General features: G+C 31.1%; 2 protein-coding genes across 11 annotated transcripts; one reads left to right on the forward strand and one right to left on the reverse strand.

Moving 5' to 3' along the window:
• LOC123204552 lies at nt 1-3,310 on the reverse strand. Of its 6 annotated transcripts, none has more exons than XM_044621274.1 (6): nt 2,998-3,310; nt 1,951-2,013; nt 1,758-1,862; nt 1,269-1,524; nt 982-1,059; nt 1-418 (listed from the first exon to the last, which is right to left on the reverse strand). In XM_044621274.1, exons 2-6 carry the CDS (start codon nt 1,987-1,989, stop codon nt 285-287), a joined length of 612 nt encoding a protein of 203 aa, XP_044477209.1. In that variant the 5' UTR covers nt 1,990-2,013; nt 2,998-3,310; the 3' UTR covers nt 1-284. The 6 variants fall into 6 exon arrangements, with proteins under 6 accessions (XP_044477209.1, XP_044477213.1, XP_044477210.1 ...); XM_044621278.1 differs by having other exon boundaries at nt 1,758-1,843; nt 2,998-3,304; XM_044621275.1 differs by having other exon boundaries at nt 1,758-1,846; nt 2,998-3,304.
• Nucleotides 3,311-11,641: 8,331 nt separating this feature from the next.
• Nucleotides 11,642-15,385, forward strand: LOC123204138 (anthranilate phosphoribosyltransferase, chloroplastic-like). Of its 5 annotated transcripts, none has more exons than XM_044620708.1 (10): nt 11,647-11,981; nt 12,073-12,216; nt 12,473-12,655; nt 12,747-12,830; nt 13,402-13,590; nt 14,158-14,248; nt 14,337-14,396; nt 14,606-14,724; nt 14,864-14,998; nt 15,086-15,385. In XM_044620708.1, the coding sequence occupies exons 1-10, from the start codon at nt 11,757-11,759 to the stop codon at nt 15,131-15,133; spliced, it is 1,278 nt and encodes a 425-aa protein (XP_044476643.1). In that variant the 5' UTR covers nt 11,647-11,756; the 3' UTR covers nt 15,134-15,385. The 5 variants fall into 5 exon arrangements, with proteins under 5 accessions (XP_044476646.1, XP_044476645.1, XP_044476643.1 ...); XM_044620709.1 differs by having other exon boundaries at nt 11,653-11,981; nt 12,473-12,634; XM_044620711.1 differs by lacking the exon at nt 13,402-13,590 and having other exon boundaries at nt 11,642-11,981.
• The last annotated feature ends 758 nt before the right edge of the window (nt 15,386-16,143 follow it).

A 16,143-nucleotide genomic window follows, 5' to 3' on the forward strand; every position in this document is an offset into this window, starting at 1 on the left:
TTTTGATAGTAATGCCAACTGGATCAAAATTTATTGAGAGAATTTCATACAAAATTCTTAGCGTGCAATATCTAAGGGTAATAAAAACATTACTAAAATATAACATCAATAGGACTCAAAAAGTAGACCAACTCCTGCATATAGAGCGACTGAGTGCTATTATTCCTCAACATTTTAGGCCACTACATCCAAGATATATGTTAATGACAAAAGCATCACACCATGTTTGAGGCCTTCTCCCAAATTTTCATGTTAGTTACCATCTAAAATCAGAAAGGTCCATTCTACTTCCTCAACTTTTCTTCAAGCTGATCAATTGTGGCACCAACTCCTCTGTTCACTTCCCCTCCACCTGAATTATGGTAAGCAGCCATATTCCCCTCATTTGCTTTCTCTACAAGCTTCAACTGAACCCAACCTGTCATCAAATGCATGTGATATATTTTCAAGTTCTGCACCACATATTCTATGTTCAATGCCATTTCACATTCCTTTTCTCAGTCTCTGTTAGAGATTTGACCAATCTAATCTCAAGGAAAATGAACAATCACACATTTTTTAATTAAAAACCATAAACACGTCACAGAATCATCCTACATTTTGTAATCATCTAACAAATGTATGAGCTTTTCTTTTAAAAAAACAGAACATGTAGATGGAAGCTTATCAAGCAAAGGTGAGATCCCCAGACTTAATTTACCATGGATATTTGAATTAAACCTACTTCTGCTGTATTCAGAAGAAGAATATCAGATTTTTGGTGAAAAAGAACAAATCTAATGCTACCAAAAATCATTAAAAATAATAATACTATCATATCATATCATTATTAACCAAATATGGGTCAGTGACTGTCATATGGCGATTCCTATTATTATTAACTCGTGCACAAATAACTACTATAATAACAATAACATTTCATGATCAACAATCAAGTTAGCAAGGGCTGATCAAGAATGTTAAAAGGAGTAAATTTATTACCGAGAGGGAAACAAATTGCTGCTCCCAAAACAGATCCAAGTGCCACATTCCTAGCACGCCAAATTAGTGAGCCAGGCACTGAGGTACAACAAAATGACATTAGAAAGGTGATCAGAGAAAGGTTGTGATTCATCACTCTTCAACTTGTAAACAAATAATGCTAAGTATAACAGGTTAATCTGACTAAATGGAAAGTTTCTGCAAAGGAACTGCCAATGGATTATGTTAAAAAAGAAGTTGATAACCGGTTGCTGAACTTGTAAGATAAGAGATGTATGATATCTTACTAATTAATCCAAATGTAGCTGCAGTAGCTGAACCAGCTCCAACAACATTGAAAACATCATGCACACCCCGTTTCTCAGCTAGCAGATTTTGCAAACTACAAAACGCAGCTGTAAACATTCCAAGGCGCACTCCACCAACAATGGAGCCACGAGTTACTCGAATAAACCTTTTCTCCATTGCATCTCTCATCAATCGATACTGCTCTCGCTTATCTGGCGTGCTTCCAAGCTTTAACATCACTTCTGCATCCTTGCTCTCCATAAACACCAAGACAAATCTCAGAAGAACAATCAAACCACAGTTAAAATACACTACATAGTGAAAAAAACTGACATGAACTACCTTATTATATCAAAACTAGGAACTCTGATGTAAATTACCCAACTTTATCATAAATGATACCAAAATGAAAGCACATATACAACTTCAGCTTTCATTCATTCCCACAAATGATCACATTTTTTAACAGAACAAATGCAAATACTTACTACTGAAGCTGATGCTTCCTTGCTGCCACCATACAGCATCCCAGCGAACACTCCAATCACAGTCGCAGTTCCCCAGTTGACTGTTCCTGCTAATCGTTGACCAGTCTAAAATTTGTTCAATTTTTGGGTTATTTCACTGTTAGTAATCAAAATTCACAGAGAATAAAATATAGGAGTTGAGAAAGTATGATACATTAGAGACAGTTTCTTCAGACTTCTCAATAGCTTCCATCTATGTAGTCCGGAAACGGAAACGCTGAAACATATTTTCTACTAAATATATGAAACAGAAACATGGGGACATGTACAAATATGAAAAATATAACGGTTATAAAAAAATTTAACAACCTATATTTCTTTTAAAAAAATATAACAACTTTTTAGCATCAAACAAATGTGAAGAGTGAAAAAGACATGGACAATACCATTCCATTTCAGATGGAAAACATACAATGTACTTAACAGAGGACAGAAACAACATGCTTTAAGAAACAGAATTTTATCCAGCAATAAAACAAAAATATATCAGATTGACCAATAATAATCCAAAACACTGTTAAAGAGACTGAATAGTGCAGAGTGAAATAAGTTGAGTGCAATGAATGCAATCCAAGTAAGAGATTGCAATTTTTTAATATAGCTAATTGCAGGATTTTTTTGAGAATAGTTGTGAAGTTTAAAGAGACTAATAGCTCAGAGTGAAATAAGTTGAGTGCAATGAATAGTGCAGGATCCTTTTTAAGATAGCTAAGTGCAATGAACTAAACATTTTTTGTTCTTTGGAGACACTTAATATCAACGAACTCACAAAACACTCAAGGTTAACATTAACAGAACATATATATAAATGGAACACTAAGCCAAATAAAACAGAGGAAGGCTAGTTACAACAACAAACACACTAGAGAAAAAACGTCATAGAAACTAAAATACTCCAGGCCGGAAGAAGCCAACCCAGCAGCCACAAACCATTCCAAAAACACAAAGAGCACTCCAGCAAAAAAAGAAAAAAACTGTGGTTTGCTTATACTCATTGTTGTAACTTCAGTTCTAGGATTCTAGCTTAAGCGCTAGTTTTGTATCAACTAATTTGAGGAAGTTTGAGATGTAAACACTCCAGCTGTATTCATTATACATATTTTTCAATCCAGGAGAGAAGAAGCAACACCACTCCAACAAAATAACTTCTATTAACAATAACGAAATGCTTCAGTATAAATTGAAAAATTGAAAATCACACCAGAGTCGAAGAAGATCACAGAAGATGAGACCGTCGATGCACTGATGAAGACAAACAGTTCAATGCACTAACGATTAGAAGACGAGTTCGCAGAGAGTTTTCCGAGATTTCGAGCGCCGGAGAGTAGACGACTTGAGACGCCGGAGAAGAGACGACTTGAGACGCCGGAGTGCAGAGGAGATGATATGTAGGTTCGGGTTTTCGATTGGGAATGTCAAATAAAAAAGATGGAACATGCGTTTAGGTTCTTTAGAGCGTTGGAGCAGAAACGCGTTTCAAAGTTTTTATTTATTTCTGAAACGGGTCCAAAACGTTTCGTACCACCGAAACGTTTTGGAAACGATTTCCGTACTTCCTTGCCTTCCATTTGTAAATTGAAACGTTGATGAATCCGTTAATCAAGATAACGAATTTGATCAATTAGATTTCTATATATTTTCCATTGTTTTCTCGGTGTTTCGACGACTCTCCTCACTCTGAAGTTCTTTCGGCCAGTGAAGAGACATTTTCTAGTTGTATTTGAAATTACTTCCAAGACCCCTTTCTAGTTTCCTAATATTATTGATGCCCTAAATAGTTGTCAATTGTCCCACGGGTTTCAAAAACCAACCAAACTGCCCCATATTTAGACATCTTCAACTAGATCTGACCATGGGCTGATTTGGCCTGTAAACTAGATCAAAATCGGCTAGTATACAACCAGAACCGAAATGGTTAGAACTGAAATCAGCCTGTATCAGAATCAAAATTAGATTCTTAAGGTTCGATTCTGATTTTTTTATTTTTGAACTATCCAAATGCTGATTCATGGTAGGTTCATAAACCAACAGTTCAAAGCTTTATAAATCAAATTTATTAATTTATTAATCTTTTTCATTTTTTAAATTTTAAAAGAGGACCATCAGTCCACTTCAAATGTTTAAATTTGCAGGGGACCATTGGTCCTTTGCATGTTTCAGTTTGGTCCCAGCAAAATTTCAATGCAAAGGCAGCCTTTGCAATGACAACCTTTGCAAATGTCCGTTAGCCCCTTTTTTTATATATTTTTTTTAAATTTCCCCTGTAAATATTCACTGATCTCTCAATTATTCCACTCAGTTTTTCAATTCTCTCATTTATTCTCATTTTTCATTCTCTCAATTTTTAATACTCTTTCAATCTTTCAATCAAATTTTTTCAAATTCAATTAAATTCTTTCTTTATTTTTTTATTAATTCTAATTTTAATTTCTATTATATAATTCATAATTAATTATAAAATTTATCTCTATAATTAATTTTGTTTATTATTTTTTAATATCTTTCATTATTAATTATATAATTTATTTATATAATTAATTTTATTTATTATCAAAAAATGACAAGTAGTAAAAATTCTTCAAGTAATAGGAGATTTGATCAATATTCACATGTATCAAATATGAATGAAAATCAATTTGTAAAAAATTTTTTAACATAAGAAAGTGGAAGTCAATATATAGAGATGGAGTAACAACAACATCAACAACAAGTGGAGATGGAAACAACAACCTCAAAAAAAATTTACCTTAAATATTTTCAAGATTCATTTTAAAAAAATACAAAAAGAATATTGTAATTTTTAAGTTGCTTGTAATTATTATAAGTAAATTTATAAATTCAAGTATGAAAGTGGATATGGGACGTTTAAAAGGTATTTGGAGTCGAAACATCTAGAAAAATTGGGTAAAATAGAGGTCAAACACAAATAAACAGAAATAGTTTTCCACATAAATTTTTATTTATTTATAATGATAATCAAAGTAAAGAAGAATTTGTAAAAATTGTAGCAATAGATCTCTTAGCGTTAAGTTTTAGTGAAAATTTAGGTTTTAATAATTATTGTAAAATTGTATTAAATTATGCATATAAAACTATTCCAAGAAATATATTAAAAAGATCATTATTAAGTTTATATAAAATAAAGAATTAATTCAATTGTTTACAAATTTTGATAAACATGTATCTATATGCAATGATATTTGGGGTGACTATTGACAAATTCACTCTTATATGAGTATAACTTGTTATTGAATAGATTATAAATTTCAATTACAAAAAAAAATTTTAACATTTAGAGTATTTGATGATCGACATGCGATCGATAATATTTATAGAATAATTAAAAGAATATATATTAGTTTTTAAAATTTTTTCAATTTCATTTGATAATACAGCTACAAATGCGGTATCAATTACTGATTTAACAAAAATTTGCAAGTCTAATTTAGGTAGTAGATTTTTTCATATTAGATGTGTATATCATATGTTAAATTTATGTGTACAAAATGGTTTAGAATATCTTAATAATTATATTACTCCAATAAAAACAGTAATTTCATTTTTATGAACACATCCCCAAACAATGAAAAAATAAAATAAAATTTGTAAAATACATAATAGAAGACTAAAAAGATTTTTTAAAGATGTGTCGACTCATTGGAATTCAATATATGAATTACTGAACAAGTCTTTTGATTATAGGAAATTATTGTACACATTTATTTCATAAAATGTGCCACAAGTTATATTATATCTCTAATATTGAGATATTTATAAGACAATTTTAAAAGTATTAAAAAATTTTAATAATGCAACTTATATTTTAAGTGGGGTTTATTATCTCACTTCTCAATTATTTTTAAATGAATTCCTTGATATTATTAGGGTTTTACAAAAAGCCGAACAAAATGTTATTTTAAAAAACACTTTTTTTTAAATGAAAACAAAATAGTTAAGTTACTATAAAAAAATTTCATAAATGTTTCTTGTTGCTTGTTTATTTTATCATAGATTTAAATTAGATGATATTACGGATTATTTAATATTATATTATGAATGCATGCAATTAGATTATAAGAATGAAGTTAATATTTCATTAACTATAACTTCCATTATAAATTTAATTAAAAAAATGTATATTGAATATTCATTAGTTTATGATAGCCAATGTGGTTTTTCTTTCTCTCCACCACCTATTATCCTATCATCAATCCAAAATATTAGTTATGGTGATTGTATTATAATGCAAAGAGGCAAAAAACCAAGATGAATATCAGGCTCCACCTTGAAACGTGATATTTATCTAACTATTACTTTTGAGTTTAATGACAACAATATAGGTAAATGTTTTCTAGTTCTAGAATAGCGGAGTTGACATGCATCAACTTTTCCAACATTAGCAACTATTGCTAAACAAGTCCTAGTCAATTGTCACAGTGGAACAAACATTTTGTCAAAGGGGCAATATATTGGATAAGAGGCAATCAAGTTTAGCTCCTGAATCTATTAAAACTCAAGTATGCGTGGACGTTTGGACAAGAGCCAAATTATGCCAACAAGATATAAAAGTAGACTTCAATGAAAAATTCATTGATTTAACTACGGATAGTTTGATGACAGGAACCGGTAATTAAGATAACAGAGGTGAATGATGAGATAAAGAGGTACCGTCGACTAGCGGATACGTGAAGATAAGAGAACTACATAAGTTTTGATTCTTCTAAACCCTAAGAGAATACGTAGGAAACTTAATTGAAAAATTAAATCCAAATTTTTTTTAAATTGTTTAAATTTTTAATTTTTAATTATTATAATTATTAATTGAAAAAATAAATCAGGGTCATGTATTAGAACTAATGGTTCAATGTCGGTTTCGAACCAGGGCCATGAATCAGAATCGTCGATTCAATGTTAGTTCTGAACAGATTACGAACAGTCCTGTAAAGCCTCTGGTTCAAGGTTCTTATTTTTTTGAATCGTGAACTGACAATTCATGAACCGTGGCTAGGTCTATCTTCAACTTCAAAGTCTTGATTTTCGAGACAACATTAATTAGAGGTTGTTGTTTCTATATTTTTGAAAATTTTACAAGGTTTTGTATGTTGATGTCTACGTGGATGGCAATAAATCACACCTCAAGGACACCAAGTGCACTTGGGAGTATTTTATTGACCAAAGGATTATTTTTCTCCAAAGATTTAGTGAGAAGACAAATTCTTATTCGTTAAATTTTAAAAATTCAAATATTCACTTATCTATTAAAATTCACTGTTAGGGTTAGAGATAAAATTGTTATTCAACAAAAATATTTAAAAAATTAAAAATTTATCACATTTTCCCCAAGGTTTAAAAATGTAACAATTTCCCCCTAGTTTAGTTTTAAAATATTATCTTTCCCTTATCTAGGGTTTCATCTTTTTTCCATTAGCCGCCCCCAAGCTTTTGAAAACTTCAATTTGGCCCCCTCTCCTTCAACTTCATATTTTTCAGCTAGGGCTTTAAAATTTCTATGACTTCTCTCTTCATCTCTGGCATCATCCTTTGCCTAATACCAAGTCATCATTGACCTTGCCTTCTCTCCAACGATGACACAACGCTATTTCTCCTCTCTTGGGTTTATCGCACATCTCCTCTCAATGGTAATTTCATCCAGTTAGTCTCCGACTTCAAGCAAGACACCAATAGAAAGCGAAGCTATCGTTGACGAGGAGAGCTGGAAAGAACTCAAACATTGTGGTTGAATCATGGAGCATCTCCTCTTGATTATTTCATCTTCATCAATCTGTTAATGGCATCATTGAGAAGAGAAAACGCCCAAAAGGAAGAATAGAAGCAACGACGACTCAGCCTAAAGTAGAGTTTGTCATTGAAGATGGAGGAAGAATGGTCACCATAATATTATTTGTAAAGTGAAACTCCAAAGGAGGTGAAACTAAAAGTTTCAAAAAACTGGGGGGGGGGGGGGGGGGGGCGATTGTAAAAAAGAATAATATGGGGGAAACCCTAATCCGAGGGTGAACAATAATTTCACAGAACTGAAAAAAATTAGATGGAGAGAAATTGTTAGATTTTTAAACTTGAAGGGAAAATGTGACATTTTTTTAGATTTTTAAATATTTTTAGCTAAATTATAATTTTACTCTTGACCCTAACAGTGAATTTTAATTGATGAATATGTATTTGAGTTTTTGAAAGTTAATGAGTGAGAATTTGTCTTTTCACTAAACTTCGGGTGGAAAATAGTTCTTTAGCTTTTTGTATGCAATAAAATTATACTTATATATTTTTATATATAATTTTAATATACAAATATGTATTATCATGTGATTAGGTGATTTTAAATTAAAGATAAAGTAACATTTAATTATATAATGATATAATATCTATATACATAAATTATATACAAAAAAAAAATGCATAAATAGTATTGCTCCTTTTTATGTTCTTTCAAGTCATATATATATATATATATATATATCACCATTTGTTTTATTTCATTTTGCCTAAATAATTCCTTACATAGTTATATTGTGTTTAATCTTGTGAGCTGTGCTAGCATTTTGGTGGTATGTGTAAAATATTACAAAAATACATATTATTTACTTTTACAAGTGTACCAAGAAAAGATTATAACTTTTTTATGTGTAAAATCACCCTTTTATTCTTATTATGTAAGGGGAAATTAAATTAATTAACCCATATAACCCTAAACTAAGTAAAAATACCCCATTTTTCTATTTCTTAAGCAAAAATGTCCTATTTTCAAAGTCTCAAGCAAAAATGCATCACAAAATTTTAAAAATACCAAAATTACCCTTACCATTTCTATATAAACTCACACTCTTATACCTTTCTCACATCATTCAAACTCTCACTTTCGTCTTCATTTTTACTTAATATTTGATACTATGAGTTTATTTGAAAGGGAGAAAATTCATATTTCTGAATTCAAGTAAAAAAAATCACTTCGTAAAAACAAGATATTTGTATGAATCTTAACTCAAAATTTAATTTAATTTGTTAAATAAAGTTCATATATTTTATAAAAAGGGCATTTTGATAATATATTAAGGTGTTAAAAAAATGTTAGAAAAATATGGAGGTATTTTAATATTAAACAATGTACTAAGATTTTAAATAAAATGTTAGAAAAATATAGAAACATTTTGATAAAATATAGGACCATTTCGATACAAAATAATATATAAGGGTGTTAAGTGAAATATTAGATAAATATGTAAAATAGCTCTCATTTTCGTTGATATGATTGTTGTATATATAATTTGCTCTTATTTTATTTTGGAGATAAAGGTTAGTGATTGTTACAATTGGAATATTACCAAGGATAAAGAAAATTTGAACTTTGGGAAAGAATTAAATAAATTTAGGATATTGATATGGAATACAATTTGATAGGATAAATTACTCATTAATGGGATAGTGTAATTTGAATATTATCAGATAAGACAAATTTAAATTTTGAGAGAATTTAAATAAATTAAGAATATTGATGATCTTTGAATATGTAATTTGATATTATTTTATTTTGGGGATAAGAGTTAGTGATTGTTACAATTGGAATATTACCAAGAATAAGGAAATTTTGAATTTCGGAAAAGATTTAAATAAATATATGGTGTAAAATTTGATAGGATATATCACTCGTTAATGAGATAGTGTAATTTGAATATTATTGCATGAAACAAAATTTGATTTTGAGAGAATCTACATGAATTAAAAATATTCATATGGAGCAAGTTAGACATAGTGTAATTTGGATAACAAAAATTGAGAAATGACAAAAAATTGAAATTCATAAAATGTTTACAAATTTTGGATATGAAATTCATAAACTACACATAAAAAAATTTAAGAATGATAACAAGAAAGAAACGGATATAAAATTTAAAAACTATACATCAAAAAACCCTTGAATGAGAAAAATGAAAAAAATAAACTTCATATTTGAAAACTACACATAAAAAAAACCCTAAAACAAGAAAAATAGACATGAAATTTGAAAATTATACATCGAAAACCCTATATTATGAAAAAATATCAAATTATGCTCTCTCATAAGTCTTATAGTTTCAAAAACTCACATTCCCCTATGCTCCCATGAGTTCTCACAGGTTGCATTAAATCAAAATTTTCCCCTTCTCCCGGGTTCCCCTAGAGTTCCTTCAAGGCTCCCTTAGGGTTATTGTGCAACCCGAGGGATTTTATCCACCTTGAGGGATCCTTACCCCCCCCCCCCCACCCCGAGGCTGTTCACCAAACAAATTTATCCATTTTTTTGACCAAAATTATCATTTTAACCTCCTATTTCAACAACAATCAAATCTATATATAACATAATAGTGCTTAACAAATTCAACCAAAACAAGTAGAAATCAACACATAAAATTCATTGTTTGAAGCCAAAAACTCTAAACTAGTAACACCCAAAATCTTCATTAAATCGGTAAAATCTTAACACTAAAATAATTTAAACAAGAAAAGAGATGATGTACTCACCTTCTCTACCATTTTCATCATCGAAAAACATGAAAAATATTGAAGAAAATCCAAAGAAATCAAGCACCCACTAAACCTGTGGGAGCCTCGGGCATTTTTGCTTAATATTAAAATTTTGGGACAATTTTGTTTAAAACTTAATATTTACGGCAATTAATTTAATTTCCATTGTATTAGAGTTGGTCTATCAATTACTTCTAATACATGATCCTTTTAATCTTTATTATCTATTTTTCGATTTTCACTACCCATTTCCCTTTTTAATCTAAATATAATATTTGCTTTCAAATATAAAAACAAGGTGTCCAAAGAAAGAGTATGAATTCCAAATTTATTGGTGACATATAAAAGGTTTTCATAAATGAATAGTTAGTTGAGGGATAATAAACCCACATTTGTAAGACAACATCTTAATTTAAAAAATTATCTACTTTACAACTAGTCCTCACAAAATGGGTGAGTTACATGCGGTGACTCGTTTAAAAATATATATAAATTTTAAATTTTTTTATTCATATCTATTTTGGATCTACACCTATAGGTAACAATTTTTGTGTAGGTGGGTCAGATATACCCATAGATGACTTGCTATTTATTTCCTATTCATCATCTACTTCTTCTTCGATATGAAACTTATAACATACCTAACATAAATTTCACATATTTTTTTCTCTTAATATGAAACGATTTCAAATCTACTCTAAAATTAAAAAATTTATTTTGTTGAAAATAATTTTAAAGAATATGAGCACCAAATATTTTGTTATAAATATTTATTTTATATTTAATGTTAAAATTTCAAATCTATAAAAATTATTTTTATAATTTGAGGTAAATTTTCGTTCTTCTACGAAATACTTATATACTTGAAGAAAAAAATATTAAAAATTATAAAATAAATACATTAAAATAATCAAAACAAAAAAAATAAAAAACTAATATTATTGTATGATATGCAAGTCAACTCGTACTTATAGAGTTGAATACAAATTTTAAAAATAATTACCATATAACTTTACTCATTTTTTTATCTATATGTATTTTATCTGTATCTATATTAATTTGGTTTATATTAGATTCAATTAACCCTTTTGTTAAGTCTACTCATCTAAGTCAAGATTTTAATTTTTATTTGAAGGTATATTTTTATACTAATAAAATTATATATATAATTTTATACATAAATAATAATATATTATTATATAATTAAATATTATTTATATATAAAATTATCCATAATTCATGTCCCTATCGTCTCCTTGTAAAGTCATTTTTCAGTTTAGAGTACTCAATTCCGCGAAATTTCTCACGTGCCTAATCCTCCAGTCAAAACTCTTACTTTGTGCGGTTACTTTTCCGCTATATGAGCAACCCACTAAGTAATGTGCTGGCATCTCAGTCTTCGACCTCCGCTGACAGCACTGTCTCTTCTTCAGAAACCTTATGGCGAAAACGGTGGGAGTCTTCTCGAAATCTCCATTAGTTAACGTCTCTCTCTCTTCATTTAATCGCTGTCGCCTACCCTTATCGTGTTTTCTTGATCTGGGTATCAGAAGCTGGAAATTCAATGAAAGAAAGAGAGACTTAACTGTCACTCCTTCCGCTGTGGTTCCTGCTTTGCCAATTGTTTCTGAAAAATATACTCCACGGATAATTTCGTTCAATGAGGTTTGGCTTTAGCTTTCGGGCTTTTTGTTGACGTTTTTGTGATTGTTTTAGTTTTGCTAATGTGGATTCTTTTCTTTTTGTGTTTCGTTAGTTGATTGAATCTTTGATTTGTGGGGTGGATTTATCGGAAACAGAGGCTGAAGCATCGCTGGAATTTTTGTTGAATGAAGCAAATGAGATTTTAATTAGTGCTTTTCTTGTATTGCTTAGAGCCAAAGGAGAGACTTTTGAAGAGGTAACAACAAGCCGCTACTTTGCATTTGTTGCTTGTTTCCATGTTATGCATTCAATGTCATATCACTATAAACAGTTAACATGGAGACTATAAAATTGCTTTTATGGACTCTTTTTTCTTTTTCTTTTTGCTTTTTATAGTTAATAAAATTGCTGAAACAATCATAAATCCTACTGAAAGAGAATAAAGATGAACCAAATATATATGTTATTTACGCGTATTCCTTGAAAAAATTGCGTAACTTCAAAAGTTATAGATTGTGGGATTGGCGAGGGCAATGATAAAGCGCGCTAAGAAGGTGGAAGGGCTGGATGATGTGGTTGACATTGTTGGAACTGGTGGTGATGGTGCAAACACGGTGAACATTTCCACTGGCGCTTCGATACTTGCAGCAGCTTGTGGTGCAAAAGTTGCCAAAGTAAAAATCTTTTTGTCATCCTTATGTGTTGCCATGATTATTTCTGTACCTTGATAATTTAATGGCTGTCATATGCTGTTAAGTATTGCAAGTTCGGTTGTGTGCCTTACAGCAAGGGAATCGCTCTAGCTCTTCTGCATGTGGAAGCGCTGATGTGTTGGAAGCTTTGGGTGTCATTATTGACTTGGGCCCTGAGGTAGATGGATCTGAAGTTAAATCATTATAGTTAAATAAATGCTTTTTATCTGCATTGCTTCTTTACTGTAAGAAACAACTGTTTAATATTACAAGGAGGTGTGTGTAAATTGAAAACATTCAAACCCTTGGTACATTACAAAGAGTATGAGAAAGCTGATCAAGCTAAATAATAAATGTGTTGAGTTTGTTATCATTTTATGTTAGGTACTTTTTTCTTTCATTGTATATTTGTTGGGTTTTAATCTGTCCTTGTGTAAATAACATTTCTCCCCATAGTAATTTCTCAGACCCCAAAGCATACAGTAGAGATTGTTCATGGTCCCTGCTTGCAGTATTCCATGGGTGACAAAATTGACTGGTGCTGTAAAGATTATATACCAAATTAATGTGTCAGCTTTTTGGTATAATCGTCTTTAGCAGCAGTCATTATAAACCCTAAGTTAGTTAGGAAATGAAATGAAATGATTGAGTTGTTGCTTTATTCAACCTATTGGATATGTAAGATAGAAAAAAAAAATAATAGTAAATGCCTTTGGTTGAACTCTTCTTATTTTTTTTCTTGAAAATAGGCAGTAAAAAGGTGTGTGAATGAGGCAGGAATTGGTTTCATGATGTCTCCACACTATCATCCTGCAATGAAGATTGTCAGGTCTGTGAGGAAACAGCTTAAAGTGAAAACTGTATTCAACATACTGGGTCCCATGTTGAATCCTGCAAGGGTGCCTTATGCTGTGGTTGGTGTATACACTAAAGACATGGTAAGCGCCTGCATGCTGTACTATAGCCATAGTAGAAATATTGTATGTCCGTAGAAAATTTCTTTACAAAATTTAATTATTAACCAAAAGATTAACTGGTCATATGCTTCTTTTAGCTGTTTGAACTTGTTAGCACACTGATAACATTCATTTATGACAATTGAATTACACTCTCAGCTGGAAAGCTGGAAATTCGGAAATTTTTCTCTTAGATTGACACATTGGTGAAAAAAGCAACCGAAGTGTGAGTCTTGGGAATGAAGCTGCACCTGCCAGCAATATGTCCAATCTTAAAATCATGCGCATTTTATGCCTTCCATGAGCACCTTGTATACCATATACCCTCTCCAGGCTGATCTCTGTGTTTATATGATTGACAATTGCAGCGTTATGGATTAGATTCTTTTCTCTTTATTCTTCTTCTCTTTTTCCATTTGCTTCATGAAGGAGACTGAACTAGCTGTTGAATGTCAAATTCTCTAATTTTTTACTTGTATAGATGTTGGGAGTTTGGGCATTAATGGGGTTATGACATGACTGGATGTCTTTTTTCCATTTGTTTGATAGGTACTTAAAATGGCAAATGCATTGCAACGATTTGGTATAAAAAGAGCATTAGTTGTTCACTCTGAGGGCTTAGATGAGATGAGTCCCCTTGGTAAGATTATATCATTTAGATGATCTGAATATCTTTTCATGTCAATTCTTACATCTTGTGTAATTTATTCATAATAATCTGAATGCAGGACCTGGTCTTGTCCTTGATGTTACCCCAGAAAAGACTGAGAGATTCTTGTTTGATCCATGTAAGATCCTGTCACTGATGTGTAATTTACTTATCTCTATATTAAAACTAAATTGATTGGTATAGCTGAGTGCCTATATAGATTTATGCAGTATGGTTAAAACTTTGATGCAGATCATGCTATCAGTTGTACTTCTGTTAGCATGAAATGTTTTCTTTGTCATATTTATACTTGAATGTCCTAATAAAATGAGTATGTGTACCTTACAGTGGTGTTTGACATTCCTCGCTGCACTCTAGAAGATTTGCGAGGTGGAGGTCCTGACTATAATGCAGAGGTCTTAAAACGTGTACTCTCAGGAGAGAGAGGACCAATTGCAGATGCATTGGTGAGTTTTCTACTACTATACTTCCAATATCAACTGACTGCTCCCCTCTCACTTCCCAAATTCCTTTTTGAGTGCACTTGTGCATGCATGATGCTGATATTAAGGAAAAGGAAAGTTTAATCTCACAAGAATTTCACAGATCCTAAATGCTGCCGCAGCAATGTTGGTCAGCAGCCATGTGAACACATTGGCTGAGGGAGTTTCCTTGGCACGTGAAATCCAGTCATCAGGAAAAGCTATTCAAACTCTGGATTCCTGGATAGAAATTTCCAAGGTAAGTAAAACCTGGCTTCTGGTCGATTGCTTCAGTAGGGATTAAATATAACAAGTGTATTTTGGTCTGTTCACTTGATTAATGCAGAAGATGAAAGAAGATACAGTTGTGGGTGAAGAACCAAATTTTACTTAGATGCCCACTACAAACTTTTGGAGGCTGAGCTTATTAGTATGTCCAAATTGGTGGAATCTGCAAGAGATTCTAGTGCGTGTCTTTGTAATTGCGTTGATGGGAGAGAGTTAAATTATAATGCATTATAGTATTTTTGTCTTGTATTGTATAAAGCTGTGGATCCCTTTTTTAAATTGTGCACATGGACAGATGAGATTATACATAGTATTTTATGAAATCTATAATAGTAAGATGACATGTTGCTCTTCCAAATTTTGATTTCCTATTGGTAAACCTAGAAAATTCACAATTGTATTAGATAAACCAGTCAATAATGCAAAATACTTGTCCATGATTTTTTATAGGCCAAAGGACTATTTTCCACCCAAAGTATTTTGTTATCTCAAATTTCTCCATTTAACTTTGAAAATCCTTTTTACCTACCTATAGATGGTTAAAATTAATAGAATTCTAATCCGTTAAAATTTTATCTCTTTTTTGCCCCTTAAACTCTAAAAACTAATCATTTCCCCTCTTGGCCAAGTTTTAAAAGATGATATTCCCTTTCTAGGGTTTAGTTTTCAATCTTCGACGTTAAATCCGAAGTCATCGGTAGTGATGAAGCTTTCCCAATGCATCACCTTGCTTTGACAATCTCTCTCCCCTCTTCTGAAACGTTGACCGATGCAAATCCGATTTGGAAATATGAAGAGTTTAATCCGATTTATGCAGTAAACAAGAAGACGAAGACTTTGTTTTTGTCTAGGAAGACGTTCATCTTCCCAGATGTCTTCTTCTGGGAAGATGAAGAGTTTAATTTCTCGATAAAGCTCTTTGTCTTTTTAAGTTGGATTTACGTTGTCTGATGCTCTATAAGAGGGGGGAAAAACCGTCGAAGCATGGTGATGCACCGAGAAAGCTTTGTCGTCGGATTTGGTGTCAGGGATTGAAAATTAAACCTTAGAGGGGAGAATCTCATTTTTTAAAACTTGGTTTAGAGAAAAATAGTTAATTTTTAGGGTTTTAGGGGA

Source organism: Mangifera indica, chromosome 20, assembly GCF_011075055.1.
Source record: "Mangifera indica cultivar Alphonso chromosome 20, CATAS_Mindica_2.1, whole genome shotgun sequence".
NCBI classification, from domain to species: Eukaryota; Viridiplantae; Streptophyta; class Magnoliopsida; order Sapindales; family Anacardiaceae; genus Mangifera; species Mangifera indica.